At 27.8% G+C, this 19,988-nt stretch overlaps 3 protein-coding genes across 3 annotated transcripts in view; 1 reads left to right on the plus strand and 2 right to left on the minus strand.

The window, feature by feature from the left end:
* Window positions 1–339: 339 nt before the first annotated feature.
* LOC126834236 (MIP18 family protein galla-1) lies at window positions 340–1,962 on the minus strand. Its single transcript, XM_050566015.1, has 4 exons — window positions 1,591–1,962; window positions 1,220–1,299; window positions 675–858; window positions 340–604 (listed from the first exon to the last, which is right to left on the minus strand). Exons 1-4 carry the CDS (start codon window positions 1,769–1,771, stop codon window positions 507–509), a joined length of 543 nt encoding a protein of 180 aa, XP_050421972.1. The 5' UTR covers window positions 1,772–1,962; the 3' UTR covers window positions 340–506.
* A 176-nt stretch (window positions 1,963–2,138) lies between these two features.
* On the plus strand, window positions 2,139–3,943 carry LOC126834235 (ATP synthase mitochondrial F1 complex assembly factor 1). The gene is made up of 4 exons (XM_050566014.1): window positions 2,139–2,784; window positions 3,130–3,237; window positions 3,307–3,543; window positions 3,720–3,943. The coding sequence occupies exons 1-4, from the start codon at window positions 2,350–2,352 to the stop codon at window positions 3,873–3,875; spliced, it is 936 nt and encodes a 311-aa protein (XP_050421971.1). The 5' UTR covers window positions 2,139–2,349; the 3' UTR covers window positions 3,876–3,943.
* An 841-nt stretch (window positions 3,944–4,784) lies between these two features.
* The window catches only part of LOC126834400 (frequenin-1), a 73,601-nt gene continuing 58,397 nt past the window's right edge, over window positions 4,785–19,988 (minus strand). The window contains exons 7-8 of the mRNA XM_050566290.1: window positions 14,848–14,936; window positions 4,785–6,680 (exon numbers count right to left, since the gene is read on the minus strand). Coding sequence (XP_050422247.1) covers window positions 6,480–6,680; window positions 14,848–14,936 — 290 coding nt within the window. The 3' untranslated portion in view covers window positions 4,785–6,479. The remainder of the gene's footprint in view (window positions 6,681–14,847; window positions 14,937–19,988) is intronic.

The raw sequence follows: 19,988 nt of genomic DNA on the forward strand, positions 1-19,988 counted from the left end.
GTTTGACCCTACAATATGCTATTTCAAAGAACATAAAAATTAAATGGTTGTTATTATGGTCTACCAATTTTTTTTACAAACTAGTATGCATGCATCTGATAATTCTTGATGGTACTGTGGCAATCTGTTTCTACTTTTTAACTCATTTTTAATTTTCCAAATTTCTTTAATTTCGTACCAGGCAAGAACTAATTTGAATAAAATCAAATCAACAAGGTTAACTTTTTTAGAACTAACAAAATTTAACTGTATATTGTTCAATATAATAAATTGTTTACAAATAAATAACAAAAAAAACATTTGATTTACAGTTGTGATAAACTTGTTAATTCCATAATTAAAAATTTAATTTACAATATTCTATAAACCAAACACCCCTTTACAAATATAATAATAATTATAAAAAGTTTCCTTAATGAATAAATCTATTTACAAGTACTTAATTTTAAGATCTATATTATAAAAAATATTTTTTAATTTTAAAGCAGTCTTATATTCAGTATAACTTATTCTTCTTCTTTTATACATTTTTCAACTACTTCTCGTAAGCTTGGATTTTCCATTGCTGCTGCAACCCTTTCTTTGTCATTAATTTGTTTATTGACTAAGAAAAAAAAAGAAATGCTTAATTTATTTATTCGATTTGTTGACACTTTTCATTGATTTTAATTTACTTTCTTCTTCTGTCGTATGGGCACCTTTTTTGATATAAATATCAAGTTTGACATTTTCTACAATCGATCTCAAAACTTTGATTCGTATACTAAGGCCGATTAGTGTCGCTAGACTGCAGTGTGGAACTGTCGGATTAAATTCTATTTTGATTGTACATAACTTCATGTCTGGATGGTTTATTACCTGGAAATATATTTGAAAAATGTAAAATAGTTTATTTTGTAACACACCACAAATTTTGTTAAAGAAAACTATAGTTAGGTTTGGATTAGATTAGCAATGAGTCTTTTATAAAGGTCCGCCTACATCAAGTCTGAAAACAATCACAGGTTACCAGGATCCAGAACCAAAATATCCCAGAAATTCATTTTTGATCTGGAACCAGGATTGTCACCGGTTTTTGACTCGGTGTACCAGTATACTGAAAATGATTTTCAAATATTTGGATGCCAAAACGGGTTTATTGAGTCAAGAACTGGGTTTAGCTTAACCAGCAAAAACGGTTGTTAAATTTGAGAATCTGAATAAGAATTTAGGTACTGACTTTAATTCCATCTTCATAAATAACATTTAAATCTTCAAGTGTTGCTGGTTTTTCAGGGTCTTTGATTGTTCTTATAAGATCTAATAAAAAAAAAAAATACTATTATTATATCCAAAAATATGCTCAACAAGATAGTTATTAATTAAACTCTTCAACGTGACATTATGACCTAAAGCGTGAACTAGTGAATAAAAATATAATATTGGTTCTGAATATGTCTCTTTCTTTAATACAGCTTCTCAGTTATTGTTTAAGTGTGTTTAGTATTAGCAAATCGCACAGCGATCTCTATTTCGAAATTATATAAAAACTAAATTCGATACATATTTTATTTTATAATATTATATTTTTTTTTAACGTGCAAGACGTACCATATATTTGATACTTAAGTTCTTGACTATTGCTTTCGGGTAGTTCGTTTGTATTTATTACATCACTAGTAATCGTCTCGTTAATGGGTTCATTTTTGAAATACTTGTCTTGTATTATTTTTTTCGTTTGTTGCATGAGAGTCGAGAACATCATCAACAAACCACTAATAGTCAAAATCATGAGCGGATATGTTTTGTTGTACTTGGACCAAGCAAAATATAATTATATAATACCGTCAGTGGCGGACGGTGGCAAATCAAATAGCACGTAAGTCTACAGTTTTGTAGAAAGAATAAACGTTTTGTGACCCTACATGTAAGAGGAAATAGTAATTATAGTTACTAGGGTCCACTAATCATGTATTAATCTTTATATCTTTTTTTTGCAAGTATATAAATTGATAACAATTGATAAAACGTGATGAGAGATGAGATATTGCTGAAACACTTGCATTATCCTTGGACCTTTGTAAATAATGTGTTATCAAAATTAAAAAAAAAACCGCTGATAAACTTATCACAATTCACAACCACAGACCATATTATTAAAATATGATGAAAATATCATATGCCCATTTTAAATATTGTTAATGACCAATTTTATACTAATTTAGTCTGTGCCACAATTGTGAATTAAAGTATTAATTCAGACACAACACTCATATTCAATAAAATTTTGCTTCTTTTGTTTTTTTTGTTTTAAAGAACGTCAAATTTTTTTGGATAAATAATATTATTGACTAACGTTTCTTCGAAAAAATGTTGGCGATGCTTAACCGACATTTACTTGGTAAGAGTCTCAACAGAATTCAATCAAACAGTGCCAGATTAATGTTGGCTAGTCAATCAAATTCGACATCAACCAAAAGTAATAGCGATTCGGAAGAGGATAATGTGCTTAAGGAAAATCCGTATTATGGAGTGTATGCCGAGAAGCTGCGTAAGTTAAAAGAAGAAAACTTGACAGCTTACAGAGAAAAAGTGGAAAAACTGAAATCGATGAAAAAACCTGTCGTCGACAAGTTGAGTAAAGAGGTAAACAATCTAATTACCGAAAAACAAACAAGTGAACCCGAAATCAAAGCAAAACCAGCCAGAAGATTATCTCAATCCTATTTAGTAAAACAAAAGAAGTTGGATGATGTGATGAACGTAGAGCTGCTTCAAGGAAAAAATGCCGAAGAGATATCCAAAGTGAGTGATAAAAATTACATACAAACTATCAATAAGTATTCATTGATGTACTTAATCGATGCTCGTTACATAAACTAATTTGTTTTATTTGCCTTATAAAAGGTAGTAGTTTGTTTTGTTGTTTTTGTTACGAAAGCTAATATGGTTCACCGATTTAAAACCAATGTGTAACCCAATAAAGTGGTATTCGTGGCAAAGAATGAAACCTGTTATTTTTCATCATTGAACCTGCAATCATATTAGTGTTGTACATAAATGTTGAAATAACTAGTTTTCGTAGAGTAACAAAACGTATTACTATTCGTAACAGGCGTGGTAATGATGATTACATGTGTTCCTTATTAGATTTGGATTCAGTACCACAAAGAAAAAAAGGATACCCCCGTCGTGTCTGCCGCAGTGCCGTACAAAAATTACAAATTGTTCTACAATAAATCCATTCAATATCCAATGGTACAATAAAAATAGAACTTTAATTAAAAATTTTGAAGTACAACAATAAAAAGTATAATATAATTTCAGTTTGTTTTACCATTGCCCAGAGGTGATCAAGGATACGAGTTCATGTTTGTGCAATTTCAACACAATGTCGATGTAAGCAATTGCACTGCACACTTGACGCCTTTAATTGCGTACCAAAAGCATAAAGAAAATGCACCCGAATGTATGTCCATAGAGTATTATTCTGATTTGATCAGAGAAAACGACGCTGATAATTCAACAGTGTTGATGCGATCGTTTTACGATTATAAATTGTTGGTAAGAAGAAATTTGTTTAATTGTTTTTGGTATGATGAAGCTTTGATAAAATTTATAGTTCAAAAGATTAGTATATATATATTACACTTGCTTTATCAATACATTTCACTGCAACGTCATATTTTACGGGTGTGATAAATTGTTGCATACTCATCTGTTTTATTTGTATAAATTAGTCTCCAATGGAAGCGACCTGTCTGGTTAATCAACTCCGAATCTTCTATGAGAACAAGAACACAAGACACGAGACGCTATTGAAATTGTTCAATGAAGGACATTCAGAGTTCCATTATTCGGATGTCATAGCTTGTGTCGAAACGCTTTCTATTTAAATTAGATATATTTAAGATTATTGTTATTGTTTTGTTTCGTTAATTAAATTTTTTTTTGCATTGGTTTATTGAAACAATTTTTTGAAAGTAACTATAAAAAGTATTTGAGTAATTTGATAAACAAGTTATTATCAAAACAACAATTGAATAAAATTAACGTTTAATAGAAATAATCAACAATTTGTATTATTAATTATTTTGTAGTTATTCTTGAATGTTATAACTGTTTAAAAAATTAAGAAAATATTTTAAAAACACAAGTGTGATTTGCTATCAAAATATTACTTTTTTAATATTTTTACAAATATTTAATAAACATTATAGGACAAATAATAATATTTATAAATTATTTATTCAAAAATTTGAATAGTGAATTCTTGATGTGTTTTATAAAGTAACTCAAAATTAAATTTATTGATTATTTCTATGAAAACTGAAATTTTTGTGTTTGTTCTTTTTATTGCAACATGACTGATAGTGGTACGTTAAATAAATTCATATCAATAGCTAAATATTTTCCTAAGCATAATAAACATGGTTTGAAATATAAAGTAGGTTCTACTTTTGACCTTTAACAAATAGGAATAGGTTTAAACAAAATTATAAAGGTAATTAATGCTAAGTACAAGCACCTTAAAAAGTATATTTAAAGTACTTCTACTCCAATAGTACATACAACACTAATAAAAGTATATATCCAAGATACAACTACATAAAGCTATTAAATTATAATTTTAGGATAGTCGGGATGGAAGAAGAATTAAAGTAAAAGTAAAAAAATAGCAACATTAAACCAACATATGATTTTAAAAAAACACAACAACAAGTTACAATAAAACATAATTAAATAAAAATTTATTTTCAAGCCATGGCAATAATAATAATAATGAAGGCGATTGAATTTTATGAATATTATAATATACAGCATAATAACAATGTGAAAATGTAAATATTTTTTTTTTAGTAAATACATATGTATAATTATTATATTTACATATGCCTATAATAACATAATATTAGGTCGGTAAGATGATTAATTATAAATTAAGTCAATAATGTAGTTTTTATTTAATAATTATTTTGAGGAAGGCATTGAAAAAAAGACCACATTGTCTATCAAAATAATTTTCAATTTTTATAACGTTAATATTAACTTTACGATAATTTTTTTATGGAATAATTAGGTATAGGTATTAAGAAATACCATTCAATTGATAATATTTATTATGTAATGCAAATAAGTATCAAAAAGCGTGCGATGAATGTCAAGAAAAATGTACACGCCTGATACGAAATTCTGGGTAAAAAATGTTTATAAAATATTCTGATATTATTAAAAAAATATTAAAATTAGTTTGCCTACAGGGAATTCATTTTTGTTAATAACAATAATGGAGTAAAAGTTAAAATACAACGAAATGAAAGCGAGTATTGAGCGATTCGATGTACCTACGCAATATCCATATTATGTAGGCTTCTACTTGGTAAAAAGAATACATTTTGTATTAACATAGGTAATTCAAATTATAACAGGTAAGCATTTTTGTCTAAATAAACGACTAGAAATTTATCAAGTTAATAAAGTAATACATTTTTTTGTTTTCAATGTTTACGTGTAATTGTGATATATTTTACTAAAACTAATAGTTTTATTAATATGTATATTTTATTTACAGTATGTATTTTAACAATAGTAGTTTGTAATCATAATTAATATAATTATAATTGTAGGTATATAATATAACAAACGCATTACGCAGGTAATAATAATCTCAAAGCTGGGCGAAACAAACTAAATTATTTTTCAAACTAGTTCGTTTTTTTTTTAATAAGAAGTAATGTAACTAAGTTAAAAGTATTTTGAAAAAATACTAACATAAGATTACGGTATAAAATCCCATTCTAAATATTTTCTTACAAAAAATTACTACTTCTAGTTTGAAAATGTTTTTTAACATCAATAACGTATAATATATTAGCTCTATTCTCAAGTAATTATTACGGTAGACATTTGTTTCATCACCGAATTTTCACATTGTAAACAGTTTTACAGTGGAGAGTATTTATATCATTAACTTATTGCTGTTTTGAGAAATAGGTAATTCTATAATAAAAAGTAATTTGTTAAGTTAGTAAACAGCTAACCGTAGTAAGTTATTACATCCTAATAGTAGGTAGTTTTTAACTTGAATTTATAACTCTTTGATGCCCAGCTTGGATGAAAATATAATATGGATTGATTGAAAAGTAATATGAATTATAAATTATTAATAATTATTCACATCCATGAAAATGGTTACGTGTTTTAAAACTTTCTAATTAGGTAAGCGCGATAGATTATTATAATTATGATGAAATACACATGATTTTTTTGTTTTGTATGAGGTGTATATTATAATAAATCGTTTATAAAATAGGACTGTAACGATAAAATATAAAAATTAAAAAGTCGTCGTAGGTATATGATTAGGCGGGTGGTTTATACGATGCAGGTAGGTACCTATTTAACAAGGATATTATATTTAAAAAAAAATGATAAAAATCATAAAGATATAATAGATTATTATTGTTGTGAACACATTCATCCCGGTACGACGGTCCTGTTCAAGTGGCCGGTACTTGTGGAGTAGACGAAGTATGGTCTCCTCCCAAGGAAAGGGCTTGCACGATTCTCGGGTCCGCTTTGCTTCCTTCCCGGAACTCTTCCAAAGTAAGTTTGTCGTCGTGGTTTTTGTCCATCTGGTCAAAGATTTTGTCCACTCTCTTTTGCGGTGTATTCTCGTCCTCGGCCTGGGGCTGCTGACCCTATGAAACAGCCAAACAACTCAATATTACATTTTAATTTAAGTAATATTTATTTTCTAAAAAAATATCAGTATTTTATTATTTTTAATTATAAATATTTTCCCCGGCATTTTCAGCAAAATTACGGGTTTTGTTTTATTTTTTTTCAGTAAAACATTTTTTTTATGAAACTTTGATTTTTGATCACCGTTTAAGTGATCTTTTTACAACATTTCACTGGAACTAAAAGAGACGCAATGTATTTTATGGTATACACCTATGTAATAACTAATAATCAATATGATTTATTTAAACTTTAGCAAGATTATTCCCGAATCGAAACATGTATTATATTTTGTAATCAACTAAATTCTAAAATATTATTGTAAGGAAATGTCAGTAAAAAAAAAGTTTACAGTATAAAAATATTCATTAAAATTTTACGACTAGACTTAACACCTTAATCCTGGCATTATTAATTATATGCTTACATGGATAAAACATGTTTTTTACATTCTGTGTATAATTTTAGTCATATTTCCTCAGATTCGTTAAAGATGTCACTTGTCAAATGGCTTAACCTTTTGAGTCACGCATCATTAATATTTTTTTTAATTATTTTGACCGTGGTTTCTATACATAATACTACTATGATACAAAGAATTAAAGATGAATTATGTATTTTGCATAACTTTATTAGTTATTTGCTATTAGTTGTATGCATGGTAATTCATCAATACAAAATATTTCAAGCTTATATAACAAATATATTGTATTGTGTTTACCGAGTAATATATTAAAAACAAAATTCGTAGAAAAAATGAACAATTTTTATTTGTTGTTAAAATAATTTTAAAAAAAATATTAAGTATTTGTTATTTAAATAAAAAATACCAGTAATTATGAACCGATAACTATTTTACTAGACCAAGGGCGTTATTAAAAATAAACACACCTTATTAAAGTCAATGTTTAATGATTACTCAAACGCACAATTATTTCTAAGAACTGCTTCATAAAATATTCGGTTGTAAAAAAAAATCTACAAAAGTAGAGTGAATTAACGGGGCTAATGGAAACGATATTTTTTGTACATGGTAATAAATTAATAGTTTTCAATTTTAATCGAATACTTTTAATTATAGTATAATATGTTTTAATGTTATACCATATTTTTTACTTCATAGTAATTATTTTACGTTCTATTTATTATGATAAAAATTAAGCGGTGAACATTTTAATAGAGGTTACATTTATACATTAAGGAAATGTTTTTTTTACAGACATAATTACAGTTACCTATGTGTTATGACTTATGTGTAAATTGTAATAGCTAAATATAATCGAATTAAATTATTTATTTGATATTTACCAATATATACGTTTCCAATTATTGTTTTCCACAAACTCAAGGTAAACCTGTTCGCGAAAATACTTAGTTTTAAATTATCACCAATTAATCGTACTTGAAATCATAGTTTTTAGTAGGATTTCTACGACATAACCAACACAACAGGCGCTGTACTATGCCATTTTTTACATTAGTTTAAAATAAAATTGAAAACATAAAAATCAATTTCAATGATAACTATAAATACAGTGCTCAATAAAAACCAAGTAAAAAGGCCATAGTTAGTGAAAAAATAGGCGTTTGTTCTACTGAGGTCAACCGATTACAAAATATTATACCGACCTACGGCAAATGGTATTGCCGGTTTTAACATTTTTTTTTTTTCATTAGATTAATTATTTCCGATAGCATACTCAGCTTTCTCAGGATCATAAACTCTAAAATATATTTACTATCATTATTTTAAATGTATGCATGTTTTATTCTTAAAAACAGGTTTAATAAAATTTGGAAAAATAACTGTCTGGAGAGATTCTATAAAATTATGTAAATATGCGTTCTTAATACTTAGAGCCCAAATGGTTGTACATACAATTTTTATAGCATCACTATTATAATTTATTTACATTGCATAACACATTTTATTTTACCCAAGAGTGTATTTTGTATAAGGTCACATACTAAATGTGTGCATTAGTTGTAATTTATTCATTATTATTATGTCCTAATTTTGATGTAATTATTTTGCTTATTTTTAAATTACTTTTATTACTGCCACATTACTCAAGTAGCGGCATGCAATTATGTGTTTTTTTTTGTAAAAATAGTTTTGTATTATCATATTTGTTTGTATAAAATAAAAAATTTGATTTGAAAAAAATGTATGATGTTTAGCAATTTTTAATCTACGCTGTATCATACATATCTTAAGACAACAAAACATGCGCTTTTACGATTAATCAGTAAAATTTCCAAGTCTTAAGACCCTGTAAATGTATTTTTTTTTTTAAATTACACACAGCATGAAAAAACACTTTTTTTAGATCTTATACTATAATCTAAGCTACTGTAATAAACAAAGTTTGTCGACTTTTAGTTGAGTAAAATAACGATCTAGGGTATCCGAACATGCATGTATTTTATTTGTCTATGTTAAACAGAAACTAACGATATAAATCATAATAGATAGTTTTTGTCGAATATAAAAAAAATAAAACGTTTCGGATTTATTGCATTATATACCAAACCTTAGTTCTTTTTCAGTTAAGTTGGCAGTTAATATTCAAGGTCTCGAGATTTGCCCCTCATAACAATATTATATATATTTATCTTACACCTATAAGACTACATTAGAAAATATTATGATTTAAAGAAGCGAAAACAAGTGGTAACCGTATGCATGTGGGTATGGGGTATGACGAATCAGGAAAATTTCCCGCCAGAGTATGATTTATCTAGGATTAATATGAGGCAAAATATGACTAATATTTATATAATAAATAATATTATTTAGTATGCGTCGCACTTTAAATTGAATTTGTGATAAGTAAAGATGGTACTAATTTTAATATTTTGATGAAATATGAGATTTAAAAAAACGAGTTGTGATGTTGACTAGGTATATACAATTATTAAGGCTAGGTTTTATGCATTGATGTATTTTATCGTAACATCAATTTACCAATTTGGTTACTATTTTATTAATGTAAACGAATTTTTTCATATTGTAACCAAACAACAATAGTTTTTTTTGCATGTTTTGAGAATAAAGCTTATTATTACATAATAACAAAAAAAAAAAAATTTACAAAAAGGTAAAAAAGTTGTCGATGTTTCGGTGATGCTAATTATAAATAGTCGTATAATAATTATTATATAACTACTTACTATATAACTATTTGTTTTAACAACTTTTTTTGTAAACGTGCAAATCGGGAAACTGACTTGCTCATCACGTTACGGTAGTTCTTGTATGGGTAATTCTTGTATAATATTGAAATTAATTTTAAAAAAAATCTTTCAAATATTTATATACTTAGTAATAATAAATTATTATTTTCATATTTACAAAAAGGTAAAAATTGTTGATGTTTCGGTGATACTAATTATAAATAGTTGTATAATAATTATTATATAACTATTTGTTTTAACAATTTTTTTGTAAACGTGCAAATCGGGAAACTGACTTGCTCACCATGCCACGGTAGTACTTGTATAGGTAATTCTTGTATAATATAAAAATTAATTAAAAAAAGATATCATTCAAATATTTATATATTTAGTAATAATAAATTATTATGTTCATAGGTTATTTTTGATAAGATAAGAAAGAAATTATATTTTTATGATTTAACAGTGAATTTACTTATTTTTTACTCATAACATTTAGAACTCATATGATGAAATGTTTTTTTTAATAATACCGCCAAATCACCGTTTGTTACGCAAATGCTTAGGTTAAAATCCCCCCCCCCCACTAAATTTGGAAAAGACCCCATCCCTGGAGAATATTGTCTGAAAAAACACTGAATATTGCTGGTATCATGAAGAGGCATCATATTTATAGGAATAACAAAACATTTTTAGAATTGTAGTACCATTTTAAAACTTTAATAACTTTATTTTCCCAAAAGTAAAAGGAAAAAGCGACATACCATCTGTGCTACTCTGTTACAAATACAGTTTATATATTATTATTTTATAATATATAATTTATTATATAACACAGGGTGATGTATTTCACGAAAGACTCGTTTTGTTTTTAAAATAATTACAATTTTGAAGTGATTTTGTTTTGGATACATTTTATAGTTAATGTTATTTTACAGTATCAAGCTTTTTTTCAAATATTATAGAGTTCTCTCAATTTTTGCAATTTAAATAGTAACGTATACTATATTTGAAAAACTTTTTAAATTCAGAATAATTTACTAAAAATGTTGATTGGTCGTTGACCAGTTTTGACTAATCGTTTTTTAAGTTATTAGAGTTTATCATACTACAATATCATATAGTTGTGCTTGTCTATGTTCTACTATGTCTTACACGTTAATAGGCGGTGTCCAAAGAAACCCTCTTCGAAAAATCTGCTTTGGTCGCCCAATTTGATTTTGTAACGCCGCCCGACCGTTCGGGGCGTGTTTTCTTATTGTTTTTATACAAGGTGTGAACTCACTGTGTTATAGTGTTAAAGGTAGTAATGGGTCTGCAGTACTGCTCCTGTCAGTAGTCATATTCCTCGTACTCCTCGTATCCCGTGTCGGCTGTGATGGGCGCGTAGCTTACCGGGGCACGGCGGTAAGTCGAAAAAAGCCATTGTCGGTTGACTACCATACACCCGTACACAGCGAACTCGAACGCGGCGATAACGTACAGCACGTCGAACATCATGCCCAACACTGGTTATGCCAACGGGCATACCCGTTGTAAATAGGTACGTTATAGTACGTAGGCAAACCCGTGACTTTTGTGTGTGCCAACGCAATCGGTATGTGCTGCCGCTGTGCCGTCAGGTGGTTCACTGAACTATTGTCAATTGGAAAACCAACCGGGTTTTCCCGCTAAACCTGTTTCGCCACTTTTTTTTTCAGAACCATTGAAACAATTTTTATTATGCATACTTTTTAATCGCATAATAACATAACTGTAATCCGTATAGCGGCGTTTATGGTTTTAAAATTCCCACCTAACAAAACCTACCGGAATATTTCGGTAACGGTCCGAAAACTAATAGTTATAACTGAATTGTAAATTTCGAAAAGGTCCCAAATCTGTTTTCTATTGTGAAGAAAAAAACTATATATAAAATTCATAAAAATAAAAGGACATGTAAAAGAATTCAGTTTTTTGAGTTTCCTGAAAAATTTTAATTTTCCGATATGAGCCCTTTTCGAAATTCCCAATTCAACTATAATATTATAATAACGCTATAATTAATCATTTTTTTTAAATATATTTTTTGAATTAAAAAAAAATAATTAATAGGTGTTTTTTTTTCTTCAATTTCCTTCATGTGTGGTAAAATGAACTATAATTAGCACTCGTCATTAATAATTGTATTATTTAAAAAAATTATTAAGCATAGCCTACGATGCGATCGTATGTATGGCTTCGGTCTTAAAAGGATAATATGCTGATCTTATTATTATTGTTGTTATTATAAATGAAAAGACCTACAAATTATTCAGTTCAGCTATAGATCAAGCTGAACTGAATAATTTGTAGGTTGATGTTTTCTTAACATTTAGCCTGTGAATTTTATCGACGTGCATCTTTCAATCTTATAAGAGTTAAAATTTAAACGATTAATGTGGTAAAAATAAGTCGTATGTAATATTTTAAATACTACATTTGTACACACCTCAGATAGAAGGAACTAAAAATTATATTTATACAAAGAACAAAATATACCAGGAGTAGGTACCTAATATTTAATACTTCCAGTAGGCTGTTGTTTACGCTGTTAAACCAAAATGAATCACAGTTATTTTATGAAGGACACAGGGGAAAAACGGTAGTAGTCACATTATGAAAATTTTAGAGTATAGCAAAAACAGAGTTCGTAAATTCCTCTCCTTCTTATATAAGAACAAAAAAAATCACAATAAATGCTACTCTAATAATAAATGTATTTATTTAAACAATCTATTGACATGAATAAAACAAATTAATGACATAAATTGAAAAAAAAATGTTCATAATGTGACTACTACCGTTTTTCCCCTGTGCCCTTCTTATATTTTATACCTTAGATAAACGTACTCTGCTAGTTGTAATCGATTTTAAATACAATTTTTTTTGTTTTTATATTAATTGAATTATGTACAAGTAGTATAATGTATAATTGCATCTTATAACTGTAAAATATAGTCAATCTATTTTGTATTTATATGAGTCAGACAAAATAAAAAATTGGCAAGTATTTTATCCAACAAATTACCATTTAACCCACTTGCTTAAAATTACCCCGCTGACTTCTTGACCTTATAAATAAGAAACAAATGACAATGTAACACGGTTAGTATTACATTGTCTGTCCGTTAAAATTTTATTTCGAATTTTCACATGTTATATCCTCTCATAATATCAGTATGAATAATTTTAAGCAAGCTGTATGATGACCAAAAAAGAAATCGGGGTCACTAGTGTTCCGGGTATTATTTATCTAGGTAAAAGTTGTTTAACTTGTTTAGCAGGTAATATAGCATTACATTATCGAGTGCGGCAGTCTTATTCTGGCCGAAAAACCGGCATGAATAATAAGAAAACAAAAAAAAAATAAAGTTATCAAATAAAAAAAAAAATTTTCTTAGGAGAAGTCATCAGTATTGAATATTTATATTTTATAATATTGTTGTTGCATTATATTTATTTATTTTCGTTGTTACACAATTACCAAAAATGAATAAAAAAGCAAAACCTAGCTTACAAGATAAATTAATTCAAGAAACAAAAAATTATAGAACTCCTTAAGAGAAAGAAGTCTTAGGAAACTTGATGGCTTATGATGGGTTAACCTGTAATAACCTGTTATAACCTGTAATAGATAGATAGACATTCATGTTTCTGGTTTCTGTTTCTAATTTTTTTTTTTTTTTTAGTTAAAGCAAATTTTGTAAATCAATAAGCATTAGTTATGGTGATTGTGAATAGGGGCGCCATGCTTTAATATTTGTTTTGTCGATGTTCACCGTTTTAGGAGGAATTAACTTGGATCAGGACATTTCCGAAAGTTTTTTTATATTAGGTATTTAAATAAGTCCTGAATTTCTATCTAAACACCTATACCGACATGGTTATGTACCTCCTTCTTTATGTAGTTGGGTAAACAATTTACATAAAATCTAAATCTAAAATATTATGTAATTGAATATACAATATACTCGATGACCGTACTCAATGTCAACTGAAGGAAAAATAAAACAAGAATTTCCTTTAATAGTACTTTTTATTAGTTTTATCGACATTTTCAGTTGGTTATTGTGTTAAATATTCTGATTGAGTAGGTTGACTATTTTTAAAAAGTCTACTTATCGATTAATTTTCTTAAGTTTATGCTACTAATTTGAAAAGTATCTAGCCATTGTCGAAAAGGTTTTTTTTAGTTTTAAAACAATATTATAAATTAGAATAACGTGGGTCATATTAAATACACATCCGCAACGGTTGATATTAATTCGTACTATTTTTTTTTGTTTTTTAGAGTTAAATGAAATTGTTTTTATAGAAAAAACTGGTCGACAGTTAAAGTGTGAAAACTGTCAAAATTAAAGCCCTGACGACCCGTGAGATGATAGATGATTTACTATATGTGTTGTTGAGTATGCCAAGCCTCTAACTGTATATTATTTTCTAGAGAGAAAAAAAAACAGAAAAATAGAAAGAACGACACGCATGGGAAATTAGATTTCCATGTATACATATATATATATATATATATTTTGTCATCGGTCAAAAATTGTTTCTTTTTTCTGTTCGGTTTTATTGTCGTAGCGTTTTTGACGTTTACGCTTCTTCTCCTTAAGTATTTTCCCGCAAAACCGACACAATACCCTCGGACTTATACGACTTTTGTGCGGATAGAAATATACTACCGCACATAAGGTTTCTGTATATTTGTATAAAATAAAATACATACAATATACATACACAGTTGAACGGAGGAAAATTGAAAAGCTTCATACTTATTGTTATTATTTTTCTTTTTTCAGAATCCCCAGTGTTCCGAAAACCCGTTAATACGGTTTTTAGCTTGGACACGAAACTCAAAAGGTATATTGGTTGCGTTTTTATTGTATTTTTTATTATTATTATTAGGTATTTTCGTACGGTACTCACCACCATCTGGTATATCGCGTCCACTATGTTGTACATCTCGTCTCTTGTTATGAAACCGTCGTTGTCTACGTCGTACAGTCGAAAAGCCCCTGAGCAAGAAAACACAAAAATCAAATTTGATACTATACAACGGTTATTGTGGCCTAAAATCATTGAGTTTAGGACACGCTTATAATAATTATAATCACAATTATCGTGATTAAAGCTAAATATATTGTATTAATTTGTAATTGTTGTCGTTGTACTGTTCTGTAATAGATGAAGAAATTTGTGTTGGTCAAATTTTGTTTGAATTGTGAGTTCAGGTTAGATATAATTTTCAAAAATGTGTCGACAAAGTAGAACATTAACATTTATTGTTAGTAAATTTGGTATTCACAAATGCGTTTTGGGGTCGAGGAGCGATAGATTTAAACAATTATCTAGTTATATTTTCTTAGCATTCAATTCACAACTATCACATTGGTTTACCGTATTATTATTGTCTGCAAATTACGCAGGTGGAAATCATTTAGCCTGTGTAGTGATGAAACGTCATATCGCATTCTATAGCTGATCTGTGTATACAGTGTATTTTTTTTTTACCTTGGCTTACCTTATCGTATACCTTGCGGTTGGTGCTTAATGCCTTAATAGTTAATATTAATATTATTTATGGATTTTTTTGTTTATTCCATATTGCCTATGATACTTGTACCTGTTGCGCAGGAAGATGTAAGTATCTGTTAATTGTTTTTTATGGAAAACACACTTGGCTAAAAGTCCCACGTGCATGTTCATACAATATAAATATCACTGTAGTTATTTGGGAATAAACAGTTTAATGTTATATTGTAATTATTAATATCCACTTAAGTTACTAGTGCGGAAATTTGAATGGCCAAAAAACGACACACAATACTATTTTTAAATCTTGAACAAACCTAAAATGATTAACAGTCAACAGAATAACTAAACAGCAATATTGTAGGGAACAACTTGTTAAAAAGCAATAGTTAAATTAATTTTGCCATTTCATTTTTGTGGTGGATGGTATTTTTTCGTAGTTTATCATTTATTATATTAGGGCTATAATACGAACAAACTTTTTATTTGTACTTACTTAACAAAATAATATTTTATTTATATATTTATTTGATATTTTATTCAAATTAATAATTATTTTATTTAATTTAAAGTTGATGAAAGTGGTTAAAATATTTCTGTACCTATTAAAATTGTTTTTTTTCTTTTTAAATGTTGAATTGCCAAGTTTGCTTTAAACGCTAAAAACGTCAAAAAAATGTATTAATCAAGCATGAATAATTCATACATACATATATATATATTACTTCATTGAACTAGGAAGTTTTACGAATGTTCTTAAAAATCAAGTACGCGTATGTCTTAACCGTTAAATTTATCGCAGTTGCTTGCACAATCCAGCTAGACATGTGTTGGAACTTTAACGCGCAATAAGTTATTATATAATTATTATTAACTATACTTCCAGTTAGGCACATGAGTCCGAGGCCAAACGTTGGTGCCGTTTATAATCCCAAAGATAAATCTCAATTCTTGTTCTCGAACAAACAAAACCGCATTAAGTTTTCGGTTCTTTTTAATTATTATCACCCCCATCTTGAATGTGTTTACTTGAGAATACCTAACACAGTTTTTCTATTAACCTCGAGTCGAAAACTTATCCAACTCGGGCCCAGATCGTGCGTCACAATTTAATAATATTATTTTATTATTATTATTATTGTTATAATGGCAAAACCAATTACTGCACCATACCATAAAAGTTTTCATTTTATTATTGCATAAGGGAAACAAAAAAAACATTAAGTTGACGGGTTGTCATCGATCATAAAGTTCATTCTTAAAAAGTTTTTTTTTTTGTTCTGGTAAGTAATCAAGTTATATATTAGGTAAATTAATTTCATATTTTTCAAAAAAGTTTTCGAAGAGTCATCATTACTAGTCATCATCGTACTATAGTAGCAATATGGTGTAAGAGTAGATACATACTGCCATATCATTTTGTTTAAATATGTTGAAACCTGTTTATGAATATTAATAGAAATTACTTCATTTGAAGATTTCGTTTATTATATACATTACCAAAATAGTATTAACATAAACGTTAAAGTTAGTTATTAACAGTTAATACAAGCCTTAGATAAGTTTATTAGTATGGAATAAATTCAAATTTAGTACAAAAAAAGATCATGTTAATTGATATTGCGGTTATTATTTATTTCCCATTTTTGTATCTAGCAATATTATCTGTTGATTTTTCTAAGTTCAAAATGTTTTACTTAACAACTAGCTATGCCCGCGTTTAACGTATATGAATAAATTGCTATGTAAATTTAAAAAAAAAGTCACTTGCTGCTTTCTAGTCGACTTATAAAACCAGTTTGTTACAGTCATCAGGCGTGTAGATATAACGGAAGAAATTTACATATGAAAACGACACATAGTATTATGGAAGTGGCAGTGCATTTTATAGCCATTAAAAATATACTAAAGAAAATTAGGAAATTCTAATTTTTGTTTTTTAAGTTGTAAATAAAATAAAATAAAAAATATCTTTCCAGCTCCGCGTCGAATCCAAAATAGTTATAAAATTCAGATTCAGCGAAAAAAATCTATGTGTTTTGGTCCTTGTTCCAGAACAGTGTTATACAGGTTATTATTGTATATAACATGTTATGCGTACAAACTGTAGTTAAACTGGGCATGGTCACATAATATTCGACGTGGATATTTTTTAAACACAATTCTCAATAAATTCTGATAATTGATTTTTCCCGAGCAAGGGATTCACTTAATACTTTGCGTTCTATGTACAATAAAGGTATTAACCCTTTGTAAAACACTTTAAGACCGCTTTGGCAATAGATTTATGTGTAACAATATGCGTAAGCATGTCGAATATAGTTTTAAAGCTCATATGTGAGACTTAAATACTAAAATGTGACCTATAACATTTATTTGTATATCCCAAGCGTGTTATGCTTTTAAAAATGAAATAATATGTTAATGTTATACAGAGTGTATTTTTATAGCAGGTCACTCAATATCTCACTGGGCTTAATTAATAATCTTATTTTTTTTTTGTGGTGTTTTTTTATAAAGTGACCTCAATTTTCCTTTAATTTTTATGTTCCTACCCCCTCCCAAATTGTTTTTTTTATAGCAACTTTTGACACTTAAATGGTAATGTATAATATAAATATGTATAATTGATTTTTTAAATTAACAGTATTTTACTAAAAATTTTAACTGGTTGATAACCAATTTTTTTCAAAGTTATAAGAGTTAAAATGTTAGGACGAGAAGGGAAGTGCGCGCAGACTAAAGTAATACTACACTCCACCTTTCCTACTGCCCTAAGCTTGAAACTTCAATAACTTCAAAAATAATTATCCAAAACTGGTGATCGACCAGTCAACATTTTTAGTAAATTATTCTCAATTTAAAAAGCTAATAAAATGTGTGCATTACCATTTAAGTTTTAGAATTTAATAAAAAAAAATTAGTTTGGGAGAGGGTAGGAACATAAAAAATTGAGATCACATTATATGAAAACACTATTAATCAAATATTAATTAAACCCAGTGAGATATTGAGTGGCAGTGATAAAAAAAATCACTCTGTATAGTGTCTACTATGTGCAATCGATAATGTTTTTTTCATAGTTAATAAATTATTATGTACGTCTTCTAACCAGAATACGTCATTTAGTAAAGTGACAAATTGATTGAAGACGATTGCAATAAATTCTACATTCTTATATGTACATCTATGTTTCGTATTATATTAATACTATAAGTATTACATTCCAGTATCTTATCGCATTCAGACGTAACGTTAGAGGTTGCAAACATATGCCCATGAGACCATCAACTATGATAATGATGCGTAACAAGTAGCTATAAATTCGCCCGATAAGATAAAAACTACAAACATGCTCACTACTAGTAACACTGTTTTATGGACTTTTGTCTTTATCCATTGCAGTCAGTTATTTATGTCAATAACGCGGTTGCGAATTCTCTACTAAAAATATGATATATTTTGTAAGAGACTCTAGTAAAGCAACATAATAAATATATGGAAAATATAAAATTAATTTTACACATCCACAGCTCTCATAGAGGCACCGCAAACGGTTTAGAGTAGATGACATTGCTAAACAAATTGAGCAAAGTAAACAAAAACTGGTAATTGTTTTTATATTATCATAATTCTCTATTTATATAGGATAACAATATTCTGAACCTAATAAATTTCCCGTGGCACCAGCTGTATATCAACAAAGTTGAAATTATGAAAACATAACGGTATTTGTATAAGCCAAGTTTGTTTTTAATTAATGTACGTTAAATATATATATAAAAAAAAAAATGTTAACTGTGACAGGGTTTGTAAATGGCGGGTTTCGATATTAATTGAATAAAGAGTTGCCTCAAAATAAAGGTGTACTTTTAATTAAAAAAAATGAAATTGACAAAATATATAATGACTTACGCGCATGCATAATGCGGTTACATTTGACCGTTGGTAATTAGAACTTGTTTGTTTATACAATATATATTCTATAGAAAGTAAAAGCCCCGAAACTAGTATTATACTATGCTAATTTGAAATCGGTTTGTAGTAATTTATTAATTTATACATACGTAGGTATTAGGTATGTGTTGTTATTATTTATTTCGGTAAGCATATTACAAAATTCATACTTGTACAGATTGCCGATAAATTAATTATTATTAATAAATAAAGCACAAGCTTTTGCATCGATTTAAGTGTACCTGAACTAATCTTGTGCCTTTCCATTGTTAATTATTTAAATAATAATTCGATCAGCCAGCCTTATAGTATAGTTAAACGTGGTAATAAACAAATCAACTACAGTGTGGTTGACTATTCATAATAATTTATATTAGAGTTAACTTACTCACTAAAATTAGTTTTTATTAGGGTTGGGAATTTAAAATTCCGGATAAAAAAATGACTTCCTATCTCGTCGTATATTATATAGTATTATATAATATACATGTCTGAAACAATTGGTTTTATACAATTTAGTACTGCGACCACAAAAGTATAGAAAAATACTTATAAACTATTAAACATGTCGACTAAAA

This window comes from Adelges cooleyi, unplaced genomic scaffold (assembly GCF_023614345.1).
Source record: "Adelges cooleyi isolate 19-005CV unplaced genomic scaffold, UGA_ACOO_1.1 ACOO_flye_CR_arks_rails_tigmint_CR_PRNA_21, whole genome shotgun sequence".
Lineage (NCBI taxonomy): Eukaryota > Metazoa > Arthropoda > Insecta > Hemiptera > Adelgidae > Adelges > Adelges cooleyi.

Coding starts and splice junctions, on each gene's coding strand:
- LOC126834236 (XM_050566015.1), bottom strand. CDS start 1,771: ATGATTTTGACTATTAGTGGTTTGTTGATGATGTTCTCGACTCTCATG. Junction 1,300..1,590: donor ACTTAAGTATCAAATATATG/GTACGTCTTGCA, acceptor TTTTTTTATTAG/ATCTTATAAGAACAATCAAA. Junction 859..1,219: donor TTTATGAAGATGGAATTAAA/GTCAGTACCTAA, acceptor ATATATTTCCAG/GTAATAAACCATCCAGACAT.
- LOC126834235 (XM_050566014.1), top strand. CDS start 2,350: ATGTTGGCGATGCTTAACCGACATTTACTTGGTAAGAGTCTCAACAGA. Junction 2,785..3,129: donor ATGCCGAAGAGATATCCAAA/GTGAGTGATAAA, acceptor GTTCCTTATTAG/ATTTGGATTCAGTACCACAA. Junction 3,238..3,306: donor AATCCATTCAATATCCAATG/GTACAATAAAAA, acceptor ATATAATTTCAG/TTTGTTTTACCATTGCCCAG.